Source organism: Castanea sativa, chromosome 7 (genome assembly GCF_040712315.1).
Source record: "Castanea sativa cultivar Marrone di Chiusa Pesio chromosome 7, ASM4071231v1".
NCBI lineage: Eukaryota > Viridiplantae > Streptophyta > Magnoliopsida > Fagales > Fagaceae > Castanea > Castanea sativa.
In genome coordinates this window covers 38,517,924-38,539,906 of record NC_134019.1, presented here as the reverse complement: position 1 = coordinate 38,539,906, position 21,983 = coordinate 38,517,924, and the positions used below count along the sequence as shown (strand labels likewise).

General features: G+C 34.9%; 2 protein-coding genes across 4 annotated transcripts; both read left to right on the top strand.

Annotated features, from left to right (window-relative positions):
• The first annotated feature begins 6,577 nt into the window (after positions 1-6,577).
• On the top strand, positions 6,578-13,317 carry LOC142642508 (protein DETOXIFICATION 46, chloroplastic-like). 3 transcript variants are annotated; one of them, XM_075816873.1, is made up of 15 exons: positions 6,578-7,126; positions 7,833-7,927; positions 8,088-8,196; positions 8,449-8,504; positions 9,060-9,115; positions 9,512-9,650; positions 9,794-9,931; positions 10,020-10,088; positions 10,196-10,306; positions 10,564-10,692; positions 11,157-11,234; positions 12,335-12,406; positions 12,502-12,564; positions 12,647-12,773; positions 13,049-13,317. In XM_075816873.1, the coding sequence occupies exons 1-14, from the start codon at positions 6,685-6,687 to the stop codon at positions 12,746-12,748; spliced, it is 1,659 nt and encodes a 552-aa protein (XP_075672988.1). In that variant the 5' UTR covers positions 6,578-6,684; the 3' UTR covers positions 12,749-12,773; positions 13,049-13,317. The 3 variants fall into 3 exon arrangements, with proteins under 3 accessions (XP_075672988.1, XP_075672989.1, XP_075672987.1); XM_075816874.1 differs by lacking the exon at positions 13,049-13,317 and adding an exon at positions 13,015-13,033; XM_075816872.1 differs by lacking the exon at positions 13,049-13,317 and having other exon boundaries at positions 12,647-12,983.
• Positions 13,318-14,252: 935 nt separating this feature from the next.
• Positions 14,253-21,076, top strand: LOC142643087 (protein DETOXIFICATION 46, chloroplastic-like). The gene is made up of 14 exons (XM_075817633.1): positions 14,253-14,967; positions 15,665-15,759; positions 15,967-16,075; positions 16,543-16,598; positions 17,131-17,186; positions 17,552-17,690; positions 17,834-17,971; positions 18,057-18,125; positions 18,226-18,336; positions 18,589-18,717; positions 19,226-19,303; positions 20,404-20,475; positions 20,562-20,624; positions 20,707-21,076. The coding sequence occupies exons 1-14, from the start codon at positions 14,517-14,519 to the stop codon at positions 20,806-20,808; spliced, it is 1,668 nt and encodes a 555-aa protein (XP_075673748.1). The 5' UTR covers positions 14,253-14,516; the 3' UTR covers positions 20,809-21,076.
• Positions 21,077-21,983: the final 907 nt, after the last annotated feature.

The following is a 21,983-nucleotide window of genomic DNA, read 5'->3' as shown; positions in this document are numbered from 1 at the left end:
ACATGATTAGAATCTTCAAACTATTGGTAAATGGGTATGTTAACACTAATGCAATATAATTTATACCTGATCTTGTTCGGTTATACCACTTTTATGATGTGCGTTAACTTTAGCCATGCACCCTACAAACTTATTTGTCCTTTCACTAATCATTCCCCAACGACTTAACAAGGAGATAATAGTACGTGTGGTACCGGATTTATTGTACTGCGTGAATTATTCCCAAACTTTTTGACGAAATGTAGCTTGTGTTTGTTCATTATTGTTTACGGGATCAACACTAGTATTAAGCCATGCTGACACTAGGAGTTGATCTTCCTCTACACTAAAGTTAGCGCCTCGTTTTCCTTTTGTAGAAGAGGCATTCTCAATTTCAGGTGGAGAATCAGAAACTGACATAGGAGTATTTTGAGATGTTCCTAAAAGTTGTGAGTCAATTTCTATATCCCCATTCATGATACCAATGTAATATGGTAGGTCTCTACATGACTCTATATCTCTACGTGACTCCATAAAATTAGACAAAAAAAAATTGTAAAGTTCCCTGCACGCAGAAAATTCTCAATCGAATATTTATATCAAAACTTAAAATACTTAGAATTATAACAATAGAACATGATTATGCATAAATACTTAATTTAACAGTAGCTTAATCCCACTGATAAAGAAAACCACACCACAAATTCCTGCACACAAAAAAATCCCACTACATTCCAATACAAATATATTCTGTCCATTCATGGATGCTCTAAATCAAAAGCCAAAAAAAAAATGTAAAGTTCCCTGCACACAGAAAATTCCCAATCTAATATTTATATCAAAACTTAAAATACTTAGAATTATAACAATAGAACATGATTATGCATAAATACTTAATTTGACAGTAGCTTAATCCTACTGATAAAGAAAACCACACAACAAATTCCTGCAAACAGAAAAATCTCAATACATTCCAACACAAATACATTCTGTCCATTCATGGATGGTTTGAATCAAAAGCCAAAAAAAAATTTAAAGTTCCCTGCACACAGAAAATTCCCAATACATTTTGTCCAATACAGATACATTTTGTCAATACAAATACAAAGACAACTGACCTGAAGTGAAACAGAGAGGTGGGTTTGAGCTGATCGGCAGTGGGTCTGAGCTGATCGGCGGCTTGGGACGGCGGTAAAACAGAGGTGAGAGTGGGTCGGTGACGTTGAGAGAGTTTGAGAGCTCGGGACTGTGTGGGTCTGAGACTGAGAGGGTTGATTGGCGGTGCGTCTCAACTGGTGGGTCGGTGATGTTAAAGATGACAAGGGCCGGCGGCGGTGAGCTTGAGAGAGTTGAGAGCTTGGACGGCGTGGGTCTGAGGCCAAGAGGGTTGATCGGCGTGGGTTGGCGTGGGTCTTAGCTGATTGGTGGTAGGTCTTAGCTGGTGGAACGGTGACGTTGAAGATGGCAAGGGCCGGCGGCGTTGAGCTTGAGAGAGTTGAGAGCTTGGATGGCGTGGGCTGAGGTCGAGAGGGTTGATCGGCGTGGGTCTCAGCTGATCGGCGGTGGGTCTTAGCTGGTGGATCGATGACGTTGAAGACGGCAAGGGTCGGCGGCGGTGAGCTTGAGAGAGTGAGCTTGAGAGAGTTGAGAGGTTCAGATTGAGAAGAAATTAGGGTGACTGTGAGAGAGAGAGAGAGAGAGAGAGAGAGAGAGGGGAGCGTGAATAAAAGAATCAGCGTGTATTATTTTAATCCCAAAGGTGAATAAATTTTTTTTTTTTTTTATAGCTCTCAGCTACAGTGCTCATGTATCAATACATGAGCACTGTAGCACTTTAGCTAAAATTTTTTGCTTTACCTCCACTCCTGCAGGAGGATTTTTTGTGTTTGAGTGGAGCTAAAATAGTTATATAGCTATTTAGCTCCACTGCTGCAAATGCTCTAAGACTGTTTGGTTTAAGGTTTAGGTTTTTGTTTTTGTGTCATATATGAAGGTAAAAGAACACGTTAAACTGCGGACACATGGTGCAAGTGCAACCATGGGTAACTCAATAATTACCAGAAAGTGATACTTAAACCCTATGATGTATAATGTTGTTTACTAAAACAAAAGTGATACACGTGGCGACGCAGACCAAGAGGTACAATTTTTTGAATTTTGAAATAGATTGCCACGTCAAGGTACGAGTATGTATCTCAATGGCTAAAAGTACAGAAGAGAAATAGATTTCAACGGTCACTGTGGAAGCCAGCAACGTGTCCAACCCAGGACAGGGTAGTTTGACGTTCAACAGTCAAAACACCAAGTGGACCTCTTGGGCCTAAGCCCAAGGATAACCTAAAATTATGACATATGAATAAGTCTATTACCATAAACATTTTCTTTTCTTTTTTTTTTTGAGAAAAAGGAAAAAAAAATTTTGAACAGTAAATTGTGACAAACATTTTCACAAACGTGTTCAAAATTTCGAACATTAAGTGGTGGGAAAAAAATTGATGAGCTCATAATTTCTCAATTCATAAATCATCACGTGAATAAATTGTGACAAAATTGTTAAAATAGTTGTGGTACTAAACTTACGCCGTAACATGTAGTCTAATTATTAAGGAAATAGAGGGGGTGAACTTAGAAAATCAATTGATGATTATAACACAAATTGGATCAATCCAAAAAAGGCTTTAAGGTTAGGGTACTAATTGATGAAATACAAAAAAGATGATTCCAATACCAAGACAAAGAGAAAGAACTCCAAAGAGGGTATGACATCTGTTTTTATTATATGTACATGAATCACTTAACCAACCAAACAAGTGAGTCATGTATATTATACATGATGGGATACATGTCATCTTTTTATTGGTTATTAAAGTCAAACATTTTCCATCAAAAAATTACTGCAGAAAATAAAGGGCTTCTTTTGGAGACAAAAGTCAAAAAGTGCAATGGCTCTTATTATTTGTATGACTTACTAATAAATAAATAAAGGGTTGTGTTAACTGGCACCGAGAGGTGTCCGTTAACAGCAACTTTTGACTTTTTTTTGTACAGACTTTTGTTTTTTTTGAAATTTTATGTCATTTTTTTCAATGTGGAACCCACTTTGTAGAGAGAAGAAAATATATTAAAATAACCAAAAGAACTAATTTTAACTTTTATGTCCTTTTCTTTTATTTATTTAATTTTTTATTAAATAGGACCCACTTTAGTACAACCTTAACAAGCACGTATGTTGAGCTTGTTAATATCATATTATATACTATTTAATAAAAATTGAGCTTAAAAGCTGTGGTTATGTCACATGGCTTCACCAAATTGTAGAAATTTTGTTAGATTTTTAAAAATATATATAATTTTTTTTGTCCTTATCTTATTCTCCTATAATTTCAATTTGAATAAAAACTTCTTCTTCTAAGTTGAAAAAAATTTCAATTTGAATACAATCCAAATTTTTCATCTAATCCTTTTATTAATAATTTATCTATAATTTCTTAGTGATTTATGTGGCGGCCCGAGGACCAAAGATGAAGATCAAGGAACGAAGGAGATCTTAGTTAGGGTGAGGGCCGAGGACCCGAGGACCTGAGGACAGGAGGACGTGGTTGCATGGAGAAGTACAAAGGGTAGACTGGTGATATATGGTAAAGAGAGTGAAAATATCGAGTTTAAGGGTAGATAGCCTATGAACTCCGCATTGAATGCTCTGTACCTAGTTTCCTAACCACATTAAATGAGAGTAATAACTTTATCAGCTACATTGATGTGGAGGTAACCTAAACAGTGCAAATCATAGCTAGGTAGCTTCTTTCCACCACCTTCTACCAAGCAATCGTACAAGTGTCAACAAAAGAAAATGGTTAGGTGGGAGATGGATGGTTGAGATGACAAGAGCAAGGAATATAAATAGGGATGAAAGAGGCTAGGAGAGGGGAGGATGAACACGGCTCTGAGAATAGAAAGAATAGGGACATTTGAATGTAAAGGATTCATCCTCGGGAAAAACCGGAGAACGAGCGTTTCCTTTTTCTTTTTACTTTGAATATAACCCTTGGAACGCAACCATCCTTAGTTGTTTTGTTCCCTCTCTACAAATTCTTTATTTTGAGCCTTGAATTGATTGTGAGCTTTTGTTCCATGCGTGATTTTCTGGTCCTTACAATTTATTTTATTAGCAATAGGAGATCTACTTCATTTATGATTTATGAGTTCTAGCATTCTAGAGGATTAGAATTTTGGTTTCACACTTAATGATGCCAAAAATTGTCAGTAAGTCATACGATCCTTACGTACTCCCAATAAAGAACCTACACAACATAAAAGCTAAAGATCTTAAGAGGAGTATCGGTGTGGTACCGACCAAATACCTTCCAATAGTCAAGTTAGAGGAAATCTTTTATTCACAACTCTAGAGTGTCAGAGTTGGGATGAATTATGCATACCTTGATTTATGAAAGTTTTGGGGTATTTATAGTAGTGTAGGGTTGACATTCGTGCCTTGGCCTAGAAGTTCTTTCCTTCTAGGAGAAAACCTTGTGAATTTTGCATATCTCTTAGAGTTCTTTTACTTATAGGAGTCTTCTTGATTAGGGCTAAGCGTGTGGCACAAGAACTCTCCTCATACATGTATGCGTGGAGACCAAGCAAGGCTGTGGACGGAAGTTCGCTTACCCTCTCCAGCTTAATGTCGTCAACTTACTACCTTTAGCTTTACTGTCGTTAGCCTACTGTCTTCAACTTACTGTGCCCAAGATGTAGATGTCAGGTATGGAATGGAGCTGTAGACTTCACAACAAGATTGTCTCTCATGAACAAAGCTGACGACCTTGTTATATCCGTCGCCTTTTGTTTAGTCAAGGGTTAATTACAAAATTATCCTTATCAACACTAATTGCTCATATCAACATTAATTAAAAAAAATCATAGTGCATGTATACAACTACTAATATCAACCTTTAATTTTATTTTTTATTTTTTTAAAACACCTCATAGATAGACACAAAACTATAATTGTTCTTATTGATTTTTTCTATACATCTCTGTCAATTCTTAGATAAATACAAAAACTTAGTTGTTGTTATCTTTTGTTTAAGTTACATATAATTCTTAATTAAACTGTGCATCGCACGGTCATAATACTAGTTTGCCAAATAAATTCATACTTGATTAATGGAATATTGATTGATTGAGTTATGAGCAGCGACTCCTCTTGTTTAACTATTCTGTTTCTTCTTCTAGAACACAGGTAAAATCGTATACTTAGTCGAATTTTTACTTAAATTTCAATGGCATACAAAATTGGAGCAGTTCACGTATTTCTAAATGTGCATGTCACTAAGCCCATTGATAATTGTCTCACTAAGGAAAGCCCAACAGCCATTTTTTTATGAGGCCCAACAGCCATCTTAGATCATTTACATTGCCAAATTTGTGTTGACAGCCTCGATGCAAAGGGTGATCTAGTCGATTGGTCTATTAGTAAATATAATTTGTAATTCCCTTAAATTAACAAATCTTTTTTTCAAGTGTAAGCTTAATTGGGTGGAGAAGTCTTAATTCTGCAACTTACACTGCTGCCAAACTTGTTGTTAAGTTCAAAAGCCATTTATGTTTTAGTAATAAGCATGAACCTCTAAAAGTTATCCTCAATACTTGTAAAGCTGATTGTATTATTGTTCTCTTTTGTTTGATTAAGGAAATAATAAAGTTCTAGGTTATATTATAATTTTTTTTTAAAGCTGATTTTTTTCTTGTATTATTTTTTTACCTAGCAACTATAGTTAATCTACGCAACAATAAATATATTACAATCTATTAAAAAACAATTATTTTGTGTATTTTGTTTGTTCATAGTTTGCTAATACTAATTGAATATTATTTTGAAATTACTTACGTAAATTCCCTTAGACCAGGAAAAAAAAGACATATATTTAAATAAGCCATTTTTTTTATTAAATATAAAAAATGGAGTAACTAAATAACTTAGGTTATGTGACCATTAAAAAAAAACCGTCAACTTCTTTTTGAGGGAAAATTGGGTTTTTGTCCTTATTTTGCAAAAAATCTAGCAGTATGTCTTTATTTTGAAATTATTTAGATCCGTATTCCTATTTTGAAACTCGACCTAAATAGCTTCAAGATAGTAAAGCTCAATTTTTAGAAAATCGAGTTATGTCAAATCAGACTTAAAAAAAAAATTTGTAAAACTCGAGTTCCATAATTTTTTTATTTAAGTTTGATTTTGCATATCTCGACTTTCTAAAAATGATTTCCACAACTTTTTTTTTAAGTTTGATTTGACATAACTCGATTTTCTAAAAATTAAATTTTACACTAAAATTCAATTTTGAGAAAATTAAATTTTAAAATAAAAACATGAACTTAAATAATTTCAAAATAGAGACCCATTAGACATATGGTTGGATATTTTGGAAAAAAAAAATAAAAAAAGAAGGGTCAAAAACCCAATTTCTCTTCTTTTTGACCGTTGAAAATGAAAAAGCCGCCAACGTCTGTTACTCGTCCACGTAGCTCCTCTTGGAAACTGACCAACAGTAAAAAAACAACCACTCCCTCTCCCCTCCTCTCCTCTTCTGTTATTCTCTTTGTTTCGGTTGTTGTACTTTGTTCACTCTTCCTGTTTTTTTTAATTCTCTTCACCTGAGGCAGAGTTTCCTCTGTTTTCTCTGCCTTCAAAAAAACACAAGAAAAATGCAATTCAAAACTCTAGCATCTCACACTCCACTCTTCCAAAACCCAACCTTCTTCAACAAATTACCACAACCACAACCACAATCACAACCAACACCACCTCGCTTCTCCATCCCTCCTTTCCTGTCTAATTTGTCACTCGTTTCGACCCCGAAAAAAAGCTTTCGGAATCGGATAGTAACTGCTTCTTGCATTAGCAATAACAGAGAACCAATCGACAATAATAACAATGGCCCCCGCGAAATTGAAAACGGCAGTGATATTGCTTCTGTTTCGGAGATTAAGGTATCGGAAATGGGGAGTCAGAGTATATGGCAGCAAATGAAGGAGATTGTGATGTTTACTGGGCCCGCCACCGGGCTTTGGATTTGCGGACCGTTGATGAGTCTCATTGACACCGCCGTTATTGGTCAGGGTAGCTCCATTGAGCTCGCTGCTTTAGGTATTCCACTATTCTATTCTATCAAGTTTGTTTGTTTGTTTTTTTTTTTGTTGTTGTGTTTTTGTGTTTTTGATTTGTTAGCTGAGGATTGAGGAAGTAAAGCAAGATTTACCTAAGCCTTTGGTCAGGTCGTTTAGTGTAGCTTTTTAAAACAATACCAAACACACATTATTTGTAAAATCTAACTTGAACCATAAAATAGACCAAATGGGATCCTGTTTCTATTTCATTTGGTTTTACTTAAAAAAAAAATTTAGCTCCTTTATTTTTTTAGAAAAAAATTTTATTTGTTTGTCTATAGGTTTTTAAAGTCTCACTTTTTATACTACTGACTATACTTTTAGTTTTACCACTTTCAACAAATAAGCAAACTCAGCTTGTGAGCGTGTTTTAGATTGTGTCATGTCATTTATATTTTAAGAAAATCTTACTAAAGCTTTTTTAGCTTTTTTTTTTTTGAAGTTATATAACATTCAAATTAAATAAATAAAAAACTTCACTTGAGAAAAAGAACTTCAACTTAAGCATGCATACTATAATTAGGTTGGTCTAATTTTGTGTATGTGTGTGTATTTGCAGCTTCGCGCACATATTTGTTGTATGCTGTTTTGGGCCCAATCTTATGTGTGTGGGGGGGGGGGGGGGGGTGGTTTGAAGTTTCTGAGTTGAGTGATGGTTTTATTTGATTGTGAATTTGGAATGACAGGGCCGGGAACAGTTGTATGTGATTATTTGAGTTATTCATTCATGTTCCTCTCAATTGCTACATCAAATATGGTTGCTACTGCACTTGCCAGACAGGTTAGTTTCTTAAACAGTTGAAAGGATTTTTTGCAGGCGAGTTACTTTTTTTTTTTTTACTCTGAAATTTGTGGTGTTGGATATTATTTTGTATTAATCAGTTTCTCTTTAATTTTCAATTTTGCACATTGCATTTTTTGACAAGATGTCATTGGTGCAGGATAAAAAAGAAGTGCAGCATCACATATCTATCTTGCTCTTTGTTGGATTGACTTGTGGCTGCTTGATGCTTTTGTTTACAAGATTGTTCGGTTCATGGGTATTAACTGGTAATAAAAATTGGAGCAACTTTTGACTTATAATAAAGGGAAAATAAATTTTTTTTTTATAAAAAATAAAAAACAGAAGAAGAAGAAGAAGAAGAATATTGGGGCGTCGTTTAGTTATTACTTAAATTATTGAAAAGTTCATTGTTCTATTGTCTTTGGGTGTTCAGTTGATTGATACTTTTCACCAACATATATACCAACTAAATGGACAAAATCCAATGACTGATGAATTGCCTATTTTTGCCTTTTCAGCTTTTACTGGGTCAAAGAATGCACATCTCATACCTGCAGCAAACACATATGTTCAGGTTCAATTTCTTTTTAAGTCCTTCATGTGTTCGTAAAATAATTTCAGGATTTTCAGCTACTCCTTTTGTGCAGATTTTCTTGCTTTAGTACTGCTAAACCATAAAACAAAGCTATATAAGAAAGAGGAGCAATAAAAGGTAAAAATAAATAACATATAAAATCCTCTTTCTATCTTTCTTTCTTTTTTTTTTCTCTGAAAACCATCTCCTTTGAAAGTTAGATATACTTGAGAATGATCTTCTATAGTATACCTTGAGTATACTTGTCAGTTGTCAAGATGGTGTTAACTGAAGTAGGTAATATAATTATCTTTTGTTGTTATTCATATTTATCATATGAATGAATATGAAGGATCAATATCTATGTATTGGCATGTAGTATTTTTCGTCTTTGCTGACTGCCCTTGGCTGTTCATATGATCTGCTGCTGAATTTTGCGTGTGAATTTTTTTTTTTCACGAGAACAAATACCTGGCTGAAGATTCTGGCTGCATTTCTGCAAAATTTAATGATCTACTCCACTTAATTTGTTTGTATGATCTTTTGTGATAGTAGATTCGAGGCTTAGCATGGCCTGCACTTCTTGTTGGATGGGTTGCTCAGAGTGCAAGGTGATAATGTGCTTTATCTCTGTTTGTTTTCTACCGAATGAGGTCATAGTGCCTTACCTGGTTGTTTATACTTGTTCTTGACCTGGTGGTACATTTATTTGTTAACTAAATTAGAACTACTATACAAGTTTTGTTAGATCTGAAATGCCTTATTTGGTTCTATTTGCATCCTTTTGAACGCCTTATTCAGTATTATAGGCATCCTTTTTCAACACAAAGTCTTCTAACAATGATTAATTATGTTTCGATTGTGTTTGTAATATGTTGGGAAACTTGGTGTTTGATGGTGATACAGTTCAATTTGCTCATCTCAAATCAGATATTAGCCTGCTTGATGAAATTGGGAATGTTTGCTGCCTCATTAAGTTTGTCTGATATTCTCTTTTCGTTTCCCAGTCTTGGCATGAAAGATTCCTGGGGACCTTTGAAGGCTTTGGCAGTGGCTAGTGTTGTAAACGGCATTGGTGATATAGTCCTCTGCAGTTTCTTGGGATATGGTATTGCTGGTGCAGCATGGGCTACAATGGCCTCCCAGGTGTGCTGAATGAAAAATTATATATTATTTTGTTTGGGTTAAATATTATTTATCCTATGCTGTTTTTGATGAATTCTCATTGCAGCCAAGCACATATGCACTTGCTTTCTTTTTATATTGCTACTCACCAGCATTTATTCTAGGTTATTGCAGGATTTATGATGGTTGAAGCTCTGAACAAGAAAGGGTACAATGCATTTTCCATCTCTGTTCCATCACCTGATGAACTGCTGACAGTACTTGGGCTTGCTGCTCCGGTGTTTTTAACAATGATGTCTAAGGTTACATTATATTGTATTACTCAATTCTGTAGCTGCATCTGGTCTCAAGTGATCATCTCTTTGTATCTGAGATATTTTAATTTTTTAGGTGGCTTTCTTCTCCCTCCTCACATATTTTGCCGCGTCTCTGGGCACCTACTCCATGGCCGCTCATCAAGTTAGTTTTGCCCACACTTGAGTTCTAAATACTATCTTCCCTTCTTTGACTTCCTTTATGTAGAAAACTGATGGTCATTTGCATTGACAAATAACCCTTTACTCTAGGTCATGTTTCAAACCTTCCTTACATGTACTGTATGGGGTGAACCTTTAGCTCAAACCGCTCAGTCATTTATGCCTGAGTTAATATATGGAGTTCATCGAAGTTTGGAAAAGGTTAGCAATTTTTTGTTTTCTGTTTTTAATGATGCTACAGTCCTCTAAGTTCTTCGTTTTAGTGTTACTGCACATTCATGTTTGATCTTACATCTTGTTGATGAATGATTCATTTGAGGTCCCCATCTCTCTCTCTCTCTCTCTCTCTCTCTCTCTCTCTCTCTCTATATATATATATATACACACACACACACACAATAATTTATAGTTATTTTTGTTTGTTGAAAGTATTCTGAGTGGTTAGTTAAATTGAACAGGCTCGAATGTTGCTAAAATCACTAGTCATCATTGGAGCAATACTTGGATTGCTATTAGGGATTGTAGGAACATCTGTGCCTTGGTTGTTCCCCAGAATTTTTACGCAGGATCAGAATGTCATACATGAGGTTAGTTCTTGCCTTTTGAGTTCGTCCGTAATGAGTAGTATCAATATTTCTATGGGTCTTTTGAACTTTTTTGCTTTTGGCCTAATTATGTTGTATTAAATGGGTTGTGACAAGTGCTATTATGCTGACTATTCATCCTTTTTAGTGATATTTCATACATGGATTTCTATCATTTCAAAAAGTATTATAACAGTAATAAATCTGAGAAAGCTAAAATTACCATTGCTCTCACACCTGGACAGTTTATCAGGTCTGTGTTGTTTCACTGGTATTTCATGTTTTTTACCTTAATTTTGACTAACATTATATATAGTCTTATTTAATTTCTGAGTTAAAGGTAGAGGAAATTAATTTAAGGTGCAGATATTCTGAGGACAACATATACTCTTTCAAAATTTTTTGCAGATGGCCAAGTTTGTTTCATCTGATTCTTGTTAACGTACCCTAATCTTGTATCCTTGCAGATGCACCAAGTTCTTATTCCATTCTTCATGGCATTAGCCGTCACACCCCCAACTCTCAGCCTTGAGGGAACATTGCTGGTATGCTTGGTTTTACTTTAATGTGAACTTCGTCATGTTTTTCTTATGAGTCATCTGCTTATTTTTGGACCATAGCTTGCTGAAACTTGATATAAGAGTCATGTCTATTTAAGGTGCCAGTTGAGGTATCCACCCTGTTTATCTTTTAGTGGTGGTGCTATGCCGAGTATTGTGGAGTTTTTTCAAAACATGGGGATGAAATAGAAGGCTCTCTTTCGCCTGCTTTCTCCTAATTACAGTAGTTGCTTGAATTATACGGTCACAAAAAGGTCTAATGTATGTCCCCCTTGTGTATATTCATGACATCTTAAAGCTTTGTGGATCAATGGTATTTCCTGGTCCTCCCATAGAGGAGAACTTGGGTTCAATCCCTTTCCCTCACTTGTTTTTAAGCAAAAAAAAAAGAAAAAAAGGGCACTATAGGATCAAAGAGTTCCCTGCAGCCCCGAACAAAGCACAGGGTTCTTTGCAGTTTGCGTATGATTTGGCCACTTGGTGTTCACTGTTGGCTACTTATTTACTATATTTCCTCTTTCCAACTATTAAATGGTTGCATATGTGGGACAAGGTGGGCATACACAATTATGCTTTTCCCCTATCTTGTACTCATAAAGTGTTTCTATCACAAATAAATAAGTTCTTCACCAGAAATAAGTCATATGAATGTCGTCAACCTTATATCATGGTCTCCTTTTGTTTTTGGAAACATCTATACCACTGGAATTTGTTTGACCACCATTAATTTGGTTGCGTTTCCTGCTCAATGAATTACATAATATAGCTGAATTTAGGGAATCTTGTTGTAATTCCCGATTATAGCAAGAAATCCCTATCCCACGTTATCATGGCTTTGTGATGCATAATTTCCCCAACACCATGCCAGGCATGAAATGTGAGCCTAGACCTGCTAATGAAAATGGCTATGCTGGGATAGAGGCCCCATTCAATTCATGATCAAATGCGTTTTACTATGGTGAAGTTACTTGCATAAGATATGCACAAACTCTAACATTGAAGCATCTGTATTCCTCCCCCTCTACTCACCTTGGGGCCAAAAGTCACTTGTCAAATTATAAATAAAGTGTCTGCTCTTTCTGCAGGCCGGACGGGATCTCAAATTTCTTAGTTTATCAATGAGCGGATGCTTTTCTGTGGCTGCACTTTTACTATTGGTACAGATCTGTTTCTTGCTCTTCTGGTGTCCGCTTTACATGTTCTTTTAGTTCACAGTGCATTGACAAGTCCCTCCTATTTTTCTTTTCCCCAGCTTGTGACCAGTAGGGGATATGGTTTGACAGGCTATTGGTTCGTTCTAATTGGATTTCAATGGGTAAGAGTTACATCCCCTGCTTGCATATGTGCAATACTATCTAATTGAACTTCTTTGACTACATACAAATTTTGCTTTCCAGGCACGGTTTTTCCTCTCACTTCGGCGCCTTCTGTCTCCCAATGGTATGCTTTACTCTGAAGATTTGGGTCAAGGCAAATTGGAAAAGCTGAGGGCTGCTTAGTTTAGGAATCCACATGAACACAATGGTAAATCAATTTGGCAGGAATCAAATTCATGGTTCTAGCCTACAGAATTTACAAATTATAAAAAACATTGACATTACATTATATCTTTTCTAGGAAAAGATAAAATTGTGATTCTGTGCTCAATGAAGCTAAAATCAGAAGAAATGTACGGCCTCAAACTGTGACATTTGTATTTTTTTCAACCAAAGCAAGCAGTTAATTGTTTGTCAATTGTTGTATTGTTCTGTATATATTTTTGTAGAAATAACCAGTCATCTTTTCCCCCCTCTCCTGAGGTTGTTAGAAATACACTAAGAAGCATGGATGCTTCATTTGGAGTGTCGTATCCATATCGTACAGGTATCATACTCATTGTATCATGTTATTATTTTGTTAGAAATTGCTTGTATCCCATGTTGTATCCATACCCGTGTCTGTGCTTCCAAAAAATACATATATTAATATGTTGTTGACCTTATAACTCGACCCTTCCCCCAATAAACACCTATCCACTTCATGCTTGGGAAGGGACCATCCCACCTACAAGGGCGGGTTGTAGTCACATGTATATTTTAGATATCTTATTAAGTTATGTACATATAATTTAAAGCTTTTGCTTTAAATTGATTTCTTTCATTGTTGATACATAAGCTTTTGGAAGGCCACATTTATGCATATCATTATTTTAATATACATTTTATTCGAGTTTAAATTTTGTACAGATTTCTTATTAAATTTTCTATATACACACATTCAATTACAATTTTATCACATCATATTTTCTTTAAATGATAATGTAGTTAATTTTAAATACAAACACAATGATAAAATAGTAAAATATAAGAGCACTCACTGAACTTTGGATCAAAATCAAACTAACCTCTAGTTAGAAAAATAAAATAATCAAAGTAATCTCTTGATCTTCTAATTTGAAATAGAAGCAATGAAATTAAAATAAAATAAAATAACTAAAATTGATCATTTTGTCTAAATTTGTCATCCTCTTATGAGAAAAGAGCATAAGAAAAGAAGAAGAATAAATCATTTAAATTTTTTATTTTTTTTAATAAAAAAAAATATTAAGAGAATGATCGATCTAGATATTTTTCAAAATTTATGGTTTTCTAGATTCAAATTAGAAAAATCACATAATCCATTCGATTTTGATTCCAAAATTAGAGGTGTTTCTACGTTTTACTATATTATATTTTGGACATCGCTATTAAACACATAAGTTATCTTCCTATTTTATAGTTCAACTAATATGTTAACTAAAAAAATAAATAAAAACCTGTGAATCTTGATGTTATAAAGCAAGAAGTTTGATTTCAACTTCTTTCAACAATTATTAAATACTTTTAAAATATATTAATGTGATCTTAATCTAATGATAGAGAGTGAAAAGATTTTAGGTTGAAGTTCTTTAAAAAAAAAAGTTACTACCCAAATTAGTTATAAAAAAAGAAAGAAAGAAGCAGCTGAAGAAGAATCTGTCTATTCAAGAAAAGGCCGCCAACGCTTGTTCCGACTCCACGTGTTTGGTTTTGAAAAATGATTGCTGAGTAAAAAAACAACCACTCGCTTTCTGAATCCCGATAGTCACTCTCTCCTCTTCAGTCTTCACACTCTCCTCAACAGTGCTGTTTAAAGAGTTAAAAATCTTTCTTTCTTCCTCTCTTGTCTTGTTCATTGTTTCAGTCTTGTCTTCATAATTGAGAGTCTCAGTTTTCTCCGCTTCCCATTTCCAATAACCACAAAAAAAATATGCAATTCAAAACCCTAACATCTCTCAACACTCCTCTCTTCCAAAACCCAACCTTCTTCTTCTTCTTCAACAAACTATCAAAACCACCACCACCACCATCTCACTTTCCAATCTCTCTTTTCCCTTCTAATTTACCACTCATTTCGACGCCGAAAAAGCGCTTTCGGAATCGGATAGTAACTGCTTCTTGCATTAGCAGCAATAACAAAGAACTCATCCCCAATGATAACAGCGGCCCCGAAATTGATATCGTTTCGGCCTCGGGAGAAGCAGAAGAAGAAGAAGAAGAAAATGTTTCGGAATTGGGAAGCGAGAATATATGGAAGCAAATGAAGGAGATTGTGATGTTTACTGGGCCCGCCACTGCGCTCTGGATTTGTGGACCGTTGATGAGTCTCATTGACACCGCGGTTATTGGTCAGGGTAGCTCCGTTGAGCTCGCTGCTTTAGGTATTATTGTAAATTCCAATTCCATTATTCTCTTCCAAAAAAATTGCTATATAGGATTTCCAAAATTTGAGCTTGTTGTTGTGAAAAATATTGTGAGACTAATGCAAATGTAATCATCCTTCTCTAGACTTCAAATCCATAGCCATTTCGTTTTTAAGTGAGTGCTTTAGATTTTGTGGATGAAGCTTTTTGCCAAAAGTTGGTTAAACTAAGCAAATAAGCTAAATTTTAGTTTTTGTTGTTAAAGATATTAGTGACATATCATAATATAAATGATTGTTTAAAAATGGATGATTATGATTTTAAAAAGTTCTAATTTTGTTTTGAAAAATATGGAGCACTGTATTTTTCCGTCTAAATTGATGAAATAAAGGAATATATTGGTTCAAACTAAAAAGTTTACGGACAATTTGAAGCTTCTTGAAGTTTAGGGTTACATTGGAATGTACATATTTGAGAGACCAAAAATTCAGTTTGAGCTATATATGTATATATTTAAAAAGATCATTTGAAAAATTAAAAAGGAACTTCAGCTCTAGCATTCATGATATAACTAAGTTGGTTAAATTTTGTGCGTACGTACGTGCGTGTGTGTTTGTGCGTGTCCTGTTACATGCATTTATTGGGCCTATCTTATGAAGGGTGATATTTCTGAGTTGAGTGATGGTGTAATTTAATTTTGAATTTGGAATGGCAGGGCCGGGAACAGTTGTATGTGATTATATGGGTTATTCATTCATGTTCCTCTCGATTGCTACTTCAAATATGGTTGCTACTGCTCTTGCCAGACAGGTTAGTTTCTCTAACAGTTGAAGGGCCTTGTTGCATTTATGGTAGGAGCACTCACAGGTGTGTTGTTGTTGTTGATGTTTTTTTTAGTTTTTTTTTTATATACTTTTAATTATGGACTTTGTGGTGTTAGATATTTTGTAACAATCAGTTTCTCTTTGATTTTCAATTTCCCAAATTACATTTTTTGACAAGATGCCATTGGTGCAGGATAAAAATGAAGTGCAGCATCACATCTCTATTTTGCTCTTTGTTGGGTTGACTTGTGGCTGCTTGATGCTTTTGTTTACAAAATTCTTTGGTTCATGGGTATTGACTGGTAATAAAGATGGAGCATTTATTGACCTTTTTTTAAAAAAAATTATTATTTAAGTTTGGAGCAGCTTTTGGTTATTAATTATGTTATTATTGTTAAGCTAAGTGCTTCATTGTCTTTGGGTGTTCACTTTTCAGTGTTCACCACTTAATAAATAACGAGTATATATATGTACACATGTTGGAATAATGGTTTTGTGATTAAATTAGCTATTTCCTCTTAGCTTAAGCTTTTCAGACAGTCTAAAATTTATTATGGCATTTGAGTAGGTGGTCTTGATTTCGAATGCCCGTCTTTGCTCTACCTGTCCACATGTTGGGCTCTATTTATTAAGGGAGAGTCTGAGCCTACACGTGTTTAAATTCATAATTTCCTATTAGCTTAAGTTTTTGGAACAAATGGTAATTTATCACAAATAAATGGTAGACAAAATCCAATGACTGATGATTTACCTATTTTTGCTTTTTCAGCTTTTACTGGGCCAAAGAATGCACATCTCATACCTTCCGCAAACAAATATGTTCAGGTTCAATTTCTTTTTAAATCCTGCATGTGTTCTATAAATAATTTCAGAAGTTTCAGCTATTCCTTTTGTGAATTTTTCTTGCTTTAGTACCTGCTAAACCATAAAACCAAGTTATAGTAGGGAAAGGAGAACTATATAAGTTAAAATTATATAACATAAAAAATCCTCATGTTTTCCTGATACCATCTCCTTTGGAAGTCAGATGGTAGATTTAATTGAGAATGATTATCTACAGTAAACCTCGAGTATACTTGTCAAGATGGTGTAAACTGAAGTAGATAATATAATATTTTTTTTGTTATTCATATTTATTATATGAAGGAAATATAAACAATCAACACCTATGGATTGGCATGCAGTATCTTTTGTCTCTGCTGACTGCTTTTAGCAGTTCATATTATCTGCTACTGAATTTTGCACTTGAATATTTTTTCGTGAGAACAAATCTGTTGGAGAATATTCTGGCTGCATTGCCGCAAAATTTAACGCTCTATTCCACTTGATTTGTGTATATGATCTTTTGTGATTGTAGATTCGAGGCTTAGCATGGCCTGCACTTCTTGTTGGATGGGTTGCTCAGAGTGCAAGGTGATGATGTACTGTATCTCTTCCCATACATTATCTACTGAATGAGGACATAGTGCCTTAGTCTGGTTTTTTATACTTGTTCTTGACTGGGTGATACACGTACTTGTTACCATGATAGAATTACTAGGCGAACTTTATTAGATCTGAAATTCCTTCTTTGGTGCTATATGCATCCTCTTTCCCCACAAATTCTTCTGAATGATGAATATATTTCATTTATTTTTGTACGATGTTGGGCAAGTAAGTGTTTAATAATGATACAATTTTATTTGCTCATCTTATATCAGATATTGGCCTGTTAAATGAAATTGGAATGTTTGTTTCCTCATCAAGTTTGTGTCTGATATTCTCTTTCTGTTTTCCAGTCTTGGCATGAAAGATTCCTGGGGACCTTTGAAGGCTTTGGTGGTGGCTACTGCTGTAAATGTTGTTGGTGTTATTGTCCTGTGCAGTTTCATGGGCTATGGTATTGCTGGTGCAGCATGGGCTGCCATGGCTGCCCAGGTGTGCTGGATGAAAATTTTAATATTATTTTGTTTGGGTTAAATATTCATCATCTTTTGCTCTTATTGATGCCTTCTCAGCGAAGCCAAGAAGATATGCACTTGCTTTTGTTTTCCATCGCTACTCACCAGCATTTATTCTAGGTTATTGCAGGATTTATGATGATTGAAGCTCTGAACAAGAAAGGATACAATGCATATTCCATATCTGTTCCATCACCTGATGAACTTCTGACAGTACTTGGGCTTGCTGCTCCAGTGTTTATAACAATGATGTCCAAGGTTACATTATATAGTATTACTCAATTCTGTAGCTGTATCTGGTCTCATTCATCTCTCTGTGTCTGAGATATTTTTGATTTTTTAGGTGGCTTTCTATTCCCTCCTTATATATTTTGCTACATCTATGGGCACATACACCATGGCCGCTCATCAGGTTAGTTTTGCTCACACCTGTATACTATCTTCCCTGCTTTGGCTTCCTTTATGTAGAAACCTGATGATCATTTGCATTGACAACTTTCTCTTTACTCTAGGTCATGATTCAAACATTTGTCATGTGTACAGTTTGGGGTGAACCTTTATCTCAAACCGCTCAGTCATTTATGCCTGAGTTAATATATGGAGCCAAACGAAGCTTGGAAAAGGTTAGTGATGGTTTTTTTTAATGATGCTACAGTCTTCTAACTTGGTTGTATCAGTTTCTGTACAATCATGTTTTAACTTACATCGTGTTGATGAATGATTCATTTGAAGTCCCCATCCCTGATTCTCTCTCTTTTGATAGTATTGATCCAACTCTGTCTCCCTCTCTCTCTCTCTCTCTCTCTCTCTCTCTCTCATAGTATAGTTATTTTTGCTTGTTGAAAGTATTCTGAGTGGTTATTTAAATTAAACAGGCTCGAATGTTGCTAAGATCACTTGTCATCATTGGAGTCATACTTGGATTGCTATTAGGAATTGTAGGAACATCTGTTCCTTGGTTGTTCCCCAAAATCTTTACACATGATCAGAATGTCATACAGGAGGTTAGTTCTTGCCGTTTGTTATGTGTACTATCCATCCTTTTATAATCTTTGGAACTTTTTTTCTTCTGCCTAATTATGTTGATTAAATGGGTTGTGAGTCTTGTGACAACTGCTTTTATACTGAATGTTCATATTTTTAGTGATATTTCTTTCTTTAGCTTCCAATGACCCCCATGAATAGATTCAGAGGCCAATTAAGGACCTTCTTTCTATCATTTCAAAAAGAATTATAACTGATAAATATGAGAGTGAAAATAACAATTGCTTTATTAGTACCTATTACACTTGGACAGATTTTCATGTTTGTGTTGTTCCTTGCTTTCTAATGTCATTTATCTCAAGTCTGACTAACATTATAAATCCTATTTGAGTTCTGAGTTAAAGGTAGAGGACAATAATATAAGGTGCAGATGTTTACTGGACAACATATACCCTTTCATAATCGTATGCAGATGGAAAATTATATCTCATCTGATTCTTGTTAATGTTTTATCTTGTTTCCTTGCAGATGCACAAAGTTCTGATTCCATTCTTCATGGCATTAGCTGTCACACCCCCAACTCACTGCCTTGAGGGAACATTGCTGGTATGCTTGTTTTAATTTAATGTGAACTTTGTCCTGTTTTTTCCTACTAGTCATATGCATATATTTGGAACATAGCTTGCTGAAACTTGATGTAGGAGTCATGTCTATTTAGGGCACCAGTGGAAGTATCCAATCTGTTTTATCTTATAGTGGTGCCTTGCTGAATATTGTAGAGTCTGTTCAAATATGGGGATGGAATGGAAGGCTCTTTTGATAGACTTGGATTTTTTTCCCCATCTGTTTTCTCTTAATTTCAGTAGCCACCTGAATATGAGGTCACAAAAAGGTCTGATATATGTCCTTGGGTTTATTCGTGTCATCTTTATAAATCTTGCACTATAGGGAAAAACGTTTTGTGGCACAATGGCATTGCTTGGTTCTCCCATTGAGGAAAACTTGGGTTCAAACCCTTTCTCCCCACTTATTTTTAAGCCAAATAAAATAAATCCCTGCTCTATAGGATCAAAGAGTCCCCCCAGCCCTCAACCAAGCACAGTTTTCCTTGTAATTTGGCAAGATTTGGCTTCTTGGCGTTCAGCGATGGCTACTTTAACTCTATTTTCTTTTTGCAATCTTTGTAACTATCAAAAGGTTGCATATGTGTGACAAGGTGGTCCAATGCAATTATGTTCCCCCCTATCTTGTCCTCAAAATGCGTTTCTATCACAAATAAATAAGTTCTTCACAAGAAATACAATATGAATGTAGTCACCCTTATATCATGCTCTCCTTTTGTTTTTGGGAATATCTGTACCACTGGAATTTTTCTGATCACCATTAATTTGGTTGCATTTCCTGCTCAATGAATTACTTAATATAGCTGAATTTAGGGGATCTTATTGTAATTCCCGATTATAACAAGAAAGCTCAAGCTCTCATTGTCATGGCTATATGATGCATAATTTGCTCAACTCAATGCCAGGCCTGAAATGTGAGCCTAGACGTACTTATTAAAATGGTTTCAGCTGGGCTGGAGGCTGCACCCAATTAGCGTTCTAACATGGAAGTGTCTATATCTTGCCTTCCCCCTCTCCTTGCTGCCAAAAGTCATTTATCAAAATGTAAACAAATAGATAAAATAATCTGTTCTGTTTCTGCAGGCAGGACGAGATCTTAAATTTCTTAGTTCGTCAATGAGTGGATGCTTTGCTGCGGGTGCACTTCTACTATTGGTACAAAATTATTTCTCTCTCTTCTGGTGTTACATATTCTTTGTTCACTGTGCACTAACAAGGCCCTCCCATCTTCCTTTTCCCAGCTTGTAACCAGTAGGGGATATGGTCTGCCAGGCTGCTGGTTCGGACTTGTAGGCTTTCAATGGGTATGATTAACAATTACTGCTTGCACATGTGTCATACTATCTATTTGAAGTTCGCTGACTGCAGAAAGTCTTTCTTCTTCAGGCTCGCTTCTTGCTCTCTCTTTGTCGCCTTCTTTCTCCCAATGGCATACTTCACTCTGAAGATTTAGGTCAGTATCAACCAGAAAAGCTGAGGGCTGTCTAGTTTAGGAATCCACATGAATATACTGGTACATCAATTGAGCAGGAATCAAATTCATGGTTCAAGCCTACAGAACTTACAAATTATCAAAAATATTAACATTACATGATTCCCCTTGCTAAAGATTAAATTGCCGTTCTGTGCTCTGTGAGTCTAAAAGCAAAAGCAATGTACGGCCTCAAGCAATTGTGTGTCAAATGTTGTATTGTTCTGTATCTAAACAATATAGAAATAAACCCCACGTGAGAATTGATTTGAAGTTCGTAGCCAAGTTCATGAATCACTACATTATCTGAATAAATTCTGTCTGCATAAACTACATTTTTATAGCTTTTAAGCCAAAAAATTGTTTTCTGGAAGCTTAGGGCCCGTTTAGTAGAGGAGTTTGAGTAATGTTGCTTGTAGTTTTTTGAAATACGTGTGGATTAAAAAATGTGTGGAAATATATGTAAAGTTGTTTAAAAACTGAAAATGTGGGTTTGAACCACTCTACCAAATAGGCTTTTGGCCTTTTTTTTTTTTTTTTTTTTGAGAGAGAATTTCAACTTATAACGTCCTCTCTAATAATAACTCTTTATCATTAGACCAAGACACTAATCAATTTTCAGTGTAGGCGAGGATTAAACCCCAAATTCTTATATAATCATCAGAAATTTTATCAGTTAAACTAACTATAATCTATAAAAACTTTGCCTTTTAAGTTGCAGTTATTGCAGCAGTAAATTGGCTAAAAATCAAGTGTCCTTTGCCAACATTGTGTCCAAGACAAAGTTTAACCTTTTACAGGCCCACGATTGGGGCGGCCAACATCTTCTATTGCAGTAAATACAATAGTCAAATATAAAAGAACTCACTGAACTTTGGATCAAAATCAAACTAACCTATAGTTAGCAAATAATAATAATAATAATCTCTTGATCTTCTAAAATTAAATAATAATAAAAAATTGATAATTTTCTCTAAATTTCTCTTCCACTTATGAGAAAAAAGCATAAGAAAAAAAAAATTTTAATTTTAATTTACTTTTTTAATAAAAACAAAATATTAGGAGAATGATCCATCTGAATATTTTTCAAAATTTATGAAATTCAAAAATCAAATTAGAAAATCACATCATCCGTTCAATTTTGACCCCAAAATTAGAGGTGTTTTCGCTTTTTCCTATATTATATTTTGGA

Excerpts from the sequence above, each read along its gene's own strand:
- LOC142642508 (XM_075816873.1), top strand. The coding sequence starts at position 6,685 with ATGCAATTCAAAACTCTAGCATCTCACACTCCACTCTTCCAAAACCCA. Across the intron at positions 8,197-8,448 it reads CGGTTCATGGGTATTAACTG|CTTTTACTGGGTCAAAGAAT; the intron begins GTAATAAAAATT and ends TTGCCTTTTCAG. Across the intron at positions 12,407-12,501 it reads TGGCTGCACTTTTACTATTG|CTTGTGACCAGTAGGGGATA; the intron begins GTACAGATCTGT and ends TCTTTTCCCCAG.
- LOC142643087 (XM_075817633.1), top strand. The coding sequence starts at position 14,517 with ATGCAATTCAAAACCCTAACATCTCTCAACACTCCTCTCTTCCAAAAC. Across the intron at positions 14,968-15,664 it reads CGTTGAGCTCGCTGCTTTAG|GGCCGGGAACAGTTGTATGT; the intron begins GTATTATTGTAA and ends TTGGAATGGCAG. Across the intron at positions 16,076-16,542 it reads TGGTTCATGGGTATTGACTG|CTTTTACTGGGCCAAAGAAT; the intron begins GTAATAAAGATG and ends TTGCTTTTTCAG.